The sequence below is a fragment of the Myxocyprinus asiaticus genome, chromosome 35 (genome assembly GCF_019703515.2).
Source record: "Myxocyprinus asiaticus isolate MX2 ecotype Aquarium Trade chromosome 35, UBuf_Myxa_2, whole genome shotgun sequence".
Lineage (NCBI taxonomy): Eukaryota > Metazoa > Chordata > Actinopteri > Cypriniformes > Catostomidae > Myxocyprinus > Myxocyprinus asiaticus.
Window position 1 is genome coordinate 41,746,566 of NC_059378.1, and position 11,367 is coordinate 41,757,932.

Sequence of the window (11,367 nt, forward strand, 5' to 3'; positions counted from 1 at the left end):
GGCTGTTAACAATAGCATATCACCATAATCCAGTGTATAGTGTGAATAATATTTACATTTTCAGCATGAATGGAACTGTTATTGTTTAATAATGCAGAATGCTTTACTTATTGTTTTTTTTTAACCTCCTGAGACCCGAGCGTGTCTGCTGTGTGCATTTTCCATTTTCCTTTTTGATTTGTAACTAGTAGCCCCAAAGAAACATGCTAAATATATATATATATATATATCAAGCTATAGGAAGTCTTTTTTTTTTGTTCATCAAATTGTTTATGTTTCCAGAAGTGTTGATTATTCATGTTTTTGAGACGTTACAGACATTACATCAGAAATTAGCATAATTAATTCAGATTCAAAGTAATGTCCAGCATCATCCAATCACTGTCAACCATGTTAAAATAAAATGATACATTATAAATTCTGAATCTATGTACTGATTATCATTGTCACATGTCTGTCAAACATGTTGAGTGATCCAAACATCATCTGCAGCCTGAAACTGAACTTTTGGTCGGATTTTAGGAGTGAATGCACTTAGCTGCATATGGAGGTATAGGATGCTCCCTTGCTCCCTATTTAGTGAATGACTTAACCTCCAGCGTGCTGTCTGTCTGCACTGCTCTCAGAACAGTTTGAAATGCACCTTATTTTCATCCTAACTCCATATAAAGCCTCTGAAAGACACATTATTCATCTTTCAGATGAACTCTTTTATTCTCAATGTGATAATAACTGAAACTGAGCCTACAGTCCATGTATGTGGACATTGTGTTTAGCAGCTTGGCATTTTGTCATACATTGCTCAAATTTGATAAATGGCATATCGGATGAAACTAGAGACTCTAATCTTTCTACTCAAACAGGTTTCAATGTAAAAACTTAAAGAGTTTTCTTACCAGATGTAGTTTTGTTGGCTTTTCTCCCAAAGACAAACTCTGCTGTGATCGGCACCATGTTGTTTTGTCACATGACTCTGTGTGTGTCGAAAGTTTAACCCTTTACTGACAGCACAGAGTCTCCTGAACTGAAATCAGTCAGTTTAAATTATTTAAATTATGAGTTGCGTATAGCGAAGCCAAAATACAATGTCCAGTCCACACATGTGATGTATTTCCTGTTTTGTTTCACCCCGACAGGAAGTTCATCCAGATTTGTCTTCAGAATGTATCAGACACAAACTTTCGGCTGACCAATCAGACGCTCGCTGAGAATCAACACACACCTTCACTGGAGCTGCTGTCCCTCAATACTAACACACACAGTGTAAGGGTCATGTATGCACACACACACACACGCACACACACACACACACACACACAGACTGATGCTGATACTTTGTAACTAAATTATGAGTGACTTGTAGCTTCACAAGTAGTTCAATTACAGTCAAGCTACTCAAATGTTGTCAGCTGCACTGCACGCTGTTTAACGGAAGAACTTATCTTTAATTAAATAATATCACACCATATAGTCCACTATAGGGGCAGTGGTGGCTCAGCGGTTAAGGCTCTGGGTTACTGATCAGAAGGTCGGGGGTTCAAGATGCCACTGTTTGGCCCTTGAGCAAGGCACTTGACCCTATCTGCTCCAGGGGCGCCATATCATGGCTGACCCTGCACTCTGACCCCAGCTTAGCTGGGATATGTGAAAAAAAAAAAAAGAATTTTACTGAATATGTGCAAGCGTATAATATGTGATAAATAATTAAAATTATATAATTTATGTCAGAGCAGTATTTATTTGACACAAAAACAATGAGGATGAAATGAATCATTGACATGAACTGATTCGATTAAATGAATCAGATTTCTCTACACTACTTCAGAGAAAGACATTCTAGCAGAGAGCGTTTGTTTTTTGCTTCAGCTCACTCGCGCCCAAAACAACGTGTCATTCAAACAACATAAACCCATTAAAAAGTACAGAGAGAGACTTCTTTCAGAAAGGAGCTTCTTACCGGAAAAGTGACACTGTGTGATGGTGTTCATTTTTACAGGCCAGGATTGGACAATATAATAAAAGACAGATAAAGTTTGCTTTGATGTTGATTGATAAAGCTTTGTCTAAAAGTGTGATGACGATACTGAAATTACAGAAAGACTAACTAACTAGATAATCAGTCAAGCCGTCAGATTGATAATGGGTTTGTTTGCATTTTAATTTAACAGTTGAAGTTTGAATAGTCTGTCAATGTAAGTCTATGGAGTTTTATGATTTTTAATCGTCCGCTGTTCAAAAAAGTAACCTGAGTCAGGTCTGTGCCAAATTTGGTGGATGTAGCTTGAAAACTATAGGAGGAGTTAGCGTTGAGAGTTTTGGTAATACCCTAAACCATGTCTGAAGAATTGTTTTTCTGAAGTTTGTCAAGCCAATGTAATAGTCAATATTTCATCATGTCATATTCATTAACTGAAGTCAGTTTTACTCTTAAATGGCATATAATTATAGTCAATGAAAATAACGTTTATGAATAACAAAAACATGTGTAAAAATACATATAAAAGATAAATACAACATGTGAAAATGTAATGAGCTCCTGAAATAATAGCACTGAAATATTCAGTTGTGAATTTGTCATGCTTTAGAGACTATTAATTACATCTAGCGAGTTTTTACAGAAACAGCATACTCACAACACAAGTTACACATTCTGACTAGCATGTACAGTTCTGTGAAAAAGTATTTGCCCCCATCCTGATTTCTTCTGTTTTTGCGTATATTGCAATCTGAGTAAACGCAAAATGTGTTTTTAAATGATAGTGTTATTTATTGAAGCAGAAACATTATCTAATACCAACTGGGCCTATGTGAAAAAGTATTTGCCCCCATAGTTACTAAATCCCCAAATCTATGAAACTGCATTCATAAAGGGGTTCAGCTGGACTAGACACATGCAGACCTGATTACTGCCAGTCCTGTTCAATCAAATCAACATCTAAATAGAACTTTTTCAGCAGCATGAAGTTGACTAAAAGGTTTCACCTAGTAGCACACTATGCCAAGGTCAAAAGAAATTCCAGAAATGATAAGGAAAAAGGTGATTGAAATACATCAGTCTGGGAAGGGTTACAAAGCTATTTCAAAGGCTCTGGGACTCCAAAGAACTACAGTGAGAGCCATTATCTCCAAATGGAGAAAACTTGGCACAGTAGAGAACCTTCCCAGAAGTTGCTGACCTTCCAAAATTCCTCCAAGAGCACAGCGACGACTCATCCAGGAAGTCACAAAAAAGCCAAAGACAACATCCAAGGAACTGCAGGCCTCTCTCGCATCACTAAAGGTCACTGTTCATGACTCCACTATCAGAAAGACATTGGCCAAAAATGCCATCCATGGAAGAGTGGCGAGGTGAACACCACTGCTAACCTAGAAGAACATTAAGGCTTGTCTGAATTTTGCCAAAACACACCTTGATGATCCTCAAACCTTTTGGGAGAATGTTCTGTGGACTGATGAGTCGAAAGTGGAACTGTTTAGAAGACAGGGGTCCCGTTACATCTGGCGTAAATCAAACACACTCATACCTACAGTCAAGCATGGTGGTGGTAGTGGGATGGTGTGGGGATGCTTTGCTGCTTCAGGGTGACCTGCAATAATTGAGGGAAACATGAATTCTGCTCTCTACTTGAAAATCCTAAAGGAGAACGTCCGGTCATCAGTCCGTGAGTTGAAGCTCAAGCGCAACTGGATTATGCAGCAAGACAATGATCCAAAGTATAGGAGTAAGTCCACCTCTGAATGCCTCAAAAGAAGCGAAATTAAAGTTTTGGAGTGGCCTAGTCAAAGTCCTGACTTGAACCCAATTGAGATGCTGTTGCAGGACCTTAAACGGGCAGTTCATGCTCGAAAACCCTCCAATGTGTCTGAACTAAAGCAGTTCTGCAAAGATGAGTGGGACATAATTCCCCCACAGCGTTGTGAAAGACTGATCTCCAGTTATCGGAAGTGTTTGGTCGCAGTTGTTGCTGCTAAAAGTGGCACAACCAGCTATTAAGTTTAAGGGGGCAGTTAGTTTTTCACATGGGTGATATAGGTGCTAGATAACTTTTTTGCTTCAATAAAATATATATATATTTGAAAACTGTATTCTGTGTTAACTCAGGTTGCCTTTGTTTCATGTTATATCTCGTTTGAAGATCTAAAATAATTTAGTATGAAAAATACACAGAAATGGAACAAATTGGACTTTTTCACATAACTGTAACTTACGTAGTTCAAGTTCACCTATTTATTCGCTCCATTGTCTGTGCTTTACGTTGTGGATATAGCTGATTACTGTCATATATAATTAACTCGTTAGTAAAGTCATTCGTTTTGCCGGTTACCATTGTAGTTCTCTCAGCTCGCCCAGCTCAAGTGGAGAAATTCACAACAAACTATAAGTTTGATATTGGAATCAATTCTTTATAAAAACATTGTGCATTGGTAGTGTCTTGCATTATTATTTTTTTCTCGTTAACAGTAGGTGTGAATTAAAATCGTTTCATTATCATGATGCATTTTTTCCGTCAACATTAGCATTGACAAAATCAAAAAATCCATCAATAACAAACATTTTCATCACTAATTTCATTGACAAGATTAACATTGATGGTCACGCTACTGTTAAACATCACTTATAGTGAATTTCTCCCCAGCACTGTCGTGATGTGTGTTTTGTGTCGTTCTCTGCAGGTGATCGTCAGTCGTCAGTGTGTGTTCAGCGTTTGGGAGCTGCGTTGGTCTGGCACACCGCCGCTGTCTCTACAGTGTGTGTTCTCTGCCAGCTTTGCTCCTGCAGACGCGCCCGACGCTGCTCTCAAACCCTACAGCTATGACTTCACACTGGAGAGTGTTTCTGTAAGTCTGTTTATAGTGACATAAATATACACAGAAATGTGTCTCAGGTTCACAGACTCATGGGGAAAACAATGCTAAATGCAAATAATACTTCTAAAAAGGAGAAAGCACTTCCAAATCTTTTGTTTATGTCAAAGGCCGTGCGTCCATTCAAACTCTACACTATTATGGCGCAAATGTATCTGTCATTATGTAATATGGCTCATATACTAGTACAATATTTTGCACAGTATTTGTTTCATGGGTCAACCCTTTAAGCTTCGATTGGCCCACAGAGAAAAAAAAAAGATCAAAATATTAATAACTACAGTCTTGACCAACACAGAACAGCTATTGTTTTAAAGCTTAGTAAGCTGTACTTCATAAAGCATGTAGACATTATGACCAAAACTGAAAAAGTGCTTTGAAATTTGCAGACAAATCAGAAGTGTTCCACTTTGATATTTTTTTAATAATTTTGCTCTTTACGTATTATTGTAATTGATAAAAACATCAAACTGATCAAATAGCCATGTGTCATATGTTGTTGGAAAGCTCTTAAAGAGTAAAGTACAACCATTCATTGTTTTACTCACTGACAAAAATATAGTGAGTAATAGCTAAGTATATGTCTTTGACAATGTTGCTGTTGCTTAAATGCCATTTTTTCACTTATAACGTCACGAAAAATTAACTGAACATAAAATATCACATACCATTACTTAGAAGAGATGATTATCTTTAAACAAGCCCACACACAAGGTAATCCGATGCATAGATCATTAGATAATCCATATCAAGTACAACATGCACACAGCACATAGTGTGCTATCTGGCTAAAAACACGTTAGCTTTCCTGGGTCAAATGACTTCATCGGAAATGATGTAGTACGTTTTCCAGCATTATGAAATACTAAACCAATCGTATTAGGATTCAAATCGTTGCAACCAGAGGTGAAAGTCATCCAAATATGGGCAGAGAGGATCGTTCACTGTAATAACATATGGCCACCAGGCGATGGTGCCAAATACATAACACAGACTCGATGATGAATCAAATGGCACAGAATGGAACTGAATGAGATCTCGTTACTCATGCCTGCATGCTTTTGAGAGAGAGCAAACCTCTACTTACTGTTGTGTAATTAGTTGTTATGTACAGTTATTATGTTTTATTTGTTTGGAGGATTTTGGACACATTGAGACGTTTTTGGACACTAGGATAAATTATTTTTGTAATGCTATAACTTTTAATTGCTTTGCTCTATCAGATACAGTTGACATGATTGGGAACAAAACAAAAGCAGTTTTTATAAGAGCCACCTTATTTACGCCCAGAGATATATAATGTCAAATCAGAAAAATAAGATTTTTTTTTATTATTTTTTTTTTTTCCAGCAGTTTCTTAGGCTGAGAGTCTCAGAATTTATCATAATGTATATCATTAAAAAACTGAAAAGTTTCTTTTAAAGTGATAAACAATTGACACACTTTGTTTTTTTGTAGTTAAAAGTCTTTATATTAAAATCTCTAAAAACACCTTCAGAGCTTAAAGGGTTAAGCCACGTAACAATTATTTTTTTTTTAAACAAAATTATGTGTAGAATTGTGTGTTGCACACAATTTTAGTAACTCCTGCAAGTTGTTCATAATACCCTGTCTCTTCAAGTGAGCGATGCGATAATCTATCGCTCTACTTCCTCCCAAAGTTCTTAATCCCCCACCCCCCATATGAGTTCACCCCCCCCCCCCCAATACTAGATCATCCATACTAGATCATCCATACTAGAACTGTTTTCCTCCACCAAAAATGAGTGTTCTGAAAATGCATACTTTGTTTCAGTTTTGCAATGTCATACATCTCCAGAGTTTTCAAAGTCAAACAGATTAGTTTAGACGTGGCCTTAGGCTGCTATATCACACTTCTGTTGTTGTTTATGCAGACGTTGTACAGCGTGCGAGCAGAGATCTGTCCGGTGGCGGGTGAGCAGCACTGTCGCACCGGCGCCCTCTGCAGACTGGAGGTGTCACTGACACGTCTCATAGAACCCAGCGAGACAGACAGGTCAGACGAGGAGGTCAGTGAGACAGAAGGACTGCGAACATCCAGACTCATGTATGAAGGTACGACACACGAAACAAGTGTTTGTTTCTTATAAACAGTTCTGACTCTGAATTCTGATTTTGATCTATTTGTTGCAACTTTGATTATTATAATTCATTATTCTGGTAATTGTTTGTGTGTCCACAGTGATTGATAACAATAGTAATTGGGCGGTGTGTGGCAAGAGTTCAGGGGTCGTGTCCATGCCGGTGTCTGCCATGGCGACACACAAGGTTCATATGGAGATCATGCCGCTGTTTGCTGGTCACCTGCCGTTCCCGAACATCCGTGTGTTTAAATATCTGCCTCACCACACGAGTCCTGTAATCCAGCCTGACCCAGGTCAGATTATTTTCTTTAACTAACTCACTGTAGCGACACTACTAACTAAACTTCAGTGACAGTAACTCTGGATGTAGTGTAGCTTTTCCTGTGTTTTCTATATTTATAATTTACAGTGCAGTGTGATTAAAAATACCATTATTATTACATCAAAACTGAAACTCTTGCAGAAATGCACATGCATAATTATTAATTAATTATGTACATAATTAACTACCAGTCAGTGCAGGCTGATTTAAGTTACATTAATCTTTTATATTTACAGTACATGTGTAATTTACAATATGGAGGATTTCTCATAGAATTTTTCATTAGAAATGAACAAAATAAAATTATTGTGTGAGTACTTGTGTTGAAAACTGCATTGCCTTAATGAGTAACGATTTTACATTCAGAGCTGTCGGGTTTGATTCGGCGGGAAATTTCAGGCACATTTGCGTGTTTATGTCATGTCCGTAAACAAAATAAAAAAAGAAAGTCTGGCGGTGGCAGATATGCTATTTATTTGCTCAGACAACATCATTTTCGGATAAACGTAGGATATTTACTGCAGGGTGATATGGCTTAAATTCTGTCTCTATATTGTTCAGACTGCTGATGATATTTGCTATATACTGTAAATTGATAATTTTGCATTTTCTCTGAAAATCATTTCAACCGAAAAGCCATTTTAGTCTTGTAGATTTAAAATGTTAAGTGCATGAAGTAAAAATCTAGTTAAAATAATGTAAACATGTTTTCAGCAGTTTTGCACTAAAATAATCATTTTAATTTATATGCAACAGTATGCAACAATATATAGTAATATAAAGCATTTCTAACCTACTTATATTTTAGCGAAAACATTTTTTTGTGAATAAACAGGCTGCACTTTTATTTTACAGTACGTGTACTTACAGTGTACCTACCCAAGAAAGTACTGAGTAATATTAGGTAACTACATGTACTTAGTATGGTTTAAGGTTAGAGTTGGGTTTAATGTTGGTAACTATAGTGATTACTATAGTTGTTGTAATTATGAAGTATGTAAATGTAGAACAGTACTGTAAAATAAAGTGCTGCCAATATACAGGGTGTACAAAAACTATATTCTGAATTATTATTACTTTGAGGATTATGTTTATTTAATACAGTAGTAATATATTATCATATTTCCCTGGAGGAACACAAAGTGCAGTGTGAATATGACAGTTTTAATGTTCCTCATTTCACATTACATCAGTCTTTTGCGATATCATGATTCTGATGTAATTTTGATTAATTGTGCAGCCCTCAAGGATCGTGAAGTTAGTCTAATGACGTGCTCTTAAGGAAACATAGTGGCCAAATATTACTGCCGATATTCACAATATGCTTTTATTTTATTTATACTGTGCTCTATATGAATACTTGATTCTGATTGGCTGGAATGCGTGCAGTAAAACTAGAGGTCGACCGATAGTGGATTTTGCCGATAACGTGGATGCCGTGGAGAATAGTGTGAAGTCTCCACACGTGCTATGTCTCCATGGTAACGCACTCAACAAGCCACGTGATGAGATGCGCAGATTGACGGTCTCAGACGCGGAGGCAACTGAGATTCGTCCTCCGCCACCCGGATTGAGGCGAGTCACTACGCCACCACGAGGACTTAGAGCGCATTGAGAATTGGGCATTCCAAATTGGGGAGAAAAAAATGCTTCAGCCAACAGTTGCATAAATTCTGTACATACTCAAGAAAATAATAATAATAATAAAAAATAAAAAAATGCTTCTGTTAAAGTCACCACAATTGCATGCTTTGGTGTTGTTTTGTCAAAACAAAAGTCTCTAAAATAAGAGTACACTTAATTACTTGGTCATATTTCTGTGTACCCTGAGATGAAACCCTACAGTTACCCATGGATGGGGCTATGCTGTTATTATGCTGCATTATTATGGAAGGAATTTTGGCAAAGGAAAATGTTTTTAAATATAATAGAATAGCAAAGAATAAAATATATTGATAGATGCATGATAAAAATCACAAAAATGACATTTGCATCTTTTACGTGTTACTTTTCGCATTTTAACAAGCTAACACCCCCACCCTTTTTCTGCTATACTGAGTTTGCAGGTATGGATATATCGGTCTACCTCTAGTTAAAACCGTTTAATGCACAGGTAGTAGTCAGTTTGAATCACCGTTATATATTATTGCACCTTGAGACATAGCAAGAGTTTTATAGTGTATGAGTCTTAGAGCCGGGATTAACCATCACATCAAAACATCATCAAGTCATGCACTGCTGTCTTTAACTGTGAAGCACTACAGGAGAAGAACGGAAGAGACACCAGTGTTCATCAGCCTTGTATTACTGAGTCCGACCTGGAGATGATTAAAAATGCACCTGCACTTTTCTCTTAAACATTCATAAGGCTCAAAAGGAAAGTATGGTTTGACATTCAGCATGATGCACAGCTGACGGAAAAATCTAAACAATGTTCCTCCTCGAATAACTTGCAATTTTATGTTGCAACCACAGATGTCGATAGAGAGTCCAAAATTCTTTAGTGTAGCTTTTAAAAAGTACACATAACACGGTGCGATATTTAAAAAGATATTGTCCCTTTAAATAGTGTTTGTGTAGTTAGCTACTTGTTTGTTAGTAGCTTTTATGGTAACAAACTAATTTTTGTTTCTGTCCTCCAATCAGACTCGTGCTTGGAGAACGATAACCTGTTTCTACTGGATAAGGGTTTGGATGATCAGGGCGACACGGCGAGTTTGCGCAGCCGAGGGAGCGTTCACTCTCTAGGCAGCGGCGAGCAGCAGCCGCGCGGTCTCCCGATGCCAAAGCGTGAGGCGTTTGGTCCCGGTCAGGTCTTCAACAGCACACAGGGCCGCCAGGTGCTAGTGCTGCCCGCCGCTGACCATCACATCATGGAGGTCAATGTCACATGACACCTATGGATGGCCCCGCCCCGTCTCGTCCTGGACGCCCCTGTGTGCGCCCTCAGCGGACCAGAGACGAGGAGTGAGAGGGGCGCGGGCAACGGGGAGTCTAGTGTCCCCGATTTGGGATCCGATGGGCGGACGTTGGGCTTTGGTCTGGCGTGAAAACAGAAACACAAATGAATAAAACTCACATCACTGGAGCCTGAGAATCATCTGCTGTCTTAATACATTTATTTTACGTCATTGTTTCCACGTCATGCACTTAATGTTGCGCTCCACTGCGACAGACACTAGATGGTGCAAAAACACTGTATCTCTTCCTGTCTTGGACATCACATAGAGACAATTACCAGGGAGATTCACACATTCACAATGTCCATTATGTCATTTCTGCATCTCTGTGTGTGAGCGTTTAGAGTCGCCCCCTTCTGGTTGAACTACTTCACTACGCTTTCATTTCAGTCTCGCTGTATTCTGTGTGTTTGAATGGAGGGGCCGTTGCTTTATCATCACATTCTCTTTCTGTCAGACGGTGAGAGCGCTGCCTGCTGTACATACAGTTGAATACATAGATGATATTTGGAGAGAATCGCTGTTTGATGCATCGGCTGAACCAAATACAGTTACAAGAGAAAATACAACATTAAGTGAAAGTCACTTGAGTTTAAAGGAATATTCTGTGTTCAATACAAGTTCAGCTCAATCGACAGCATTCGTGGCATAATGTTGATTACCACAAAATTAATTTGGACTCCTCCCTCCTTTTCTTTAAATGTGTGTTCCAGTGAGACACTTACAATAGAAGTCAATGGTGTAAATCTGTAAACATTAAAATACTCACTGTTTCAAAAGTATAGACACAAGACATAAACAATATGTGTGTAAACATGATTTTACTGTCATAAAATCACTTACTAACCGCATCTGTGGAAAGTTAGAGATGATTTGATGATGTAATTTCAACAAACCCTAAAACGACTATTAAAAAACGATGATTTAAACAACTTTACAGCTCAAATAATACATGAGTTTAACAGAAGAATTAATGTAAGTGATTTCTGCCTATAAACCCTATAAAAATGGACCCCATTGACTTCCATTATAAGTGTCTCACTGGAACACACATTTGTGCTTTTTTTAAAGAAAAGGAGGAACGAGTCCAAATTAATTTTTGTGGTAATCGACA

General features: G+C 37.8%; 1 protein-coding gene across 2 annotated transcripts in view; it reads left to right on the forward strand.

Moving 5' to 3' along the window:
- The window catches only part of LOC127426467 (trafficking protein particle complex subunit 10-like), a 42,181-nt gene extending 31,251 nt beyond the window's left edge, over positions 1-10,930 (forward strand). The window contains exons 20-24 of one of the 2 annotated variants that reach the window (XM_051673303.1): positions 1,137-1,263; positions 4,675-4,839; positions 6,762-6,942; positions 7,070-7,264; positions 9,940-10,930. In XM_051673303.1, coding sequence (XP_051529263.1) covers positions 1,137-1,263; positions 4,675-4,839; positions 6,762-6,942; positions 7,070-7,264; positions 9,940-10,187 — 916 coding nt within the window. In that variant the 3' untranslated portion in view covers positions 10,188-10,930. The remainder of the gene's footprint in view (positions 1-1,136; positions 1,264-4,674; positions 4,840-6,761; positions 6,943-7,069; positions 7,265-9,939) is intronic. The other variant, XM_051673304.1, reaches the window with a different exon arrangement.
- The last annotated feature ends 437 nt before the right edge of the window (positions 10,931-11,367 follow it).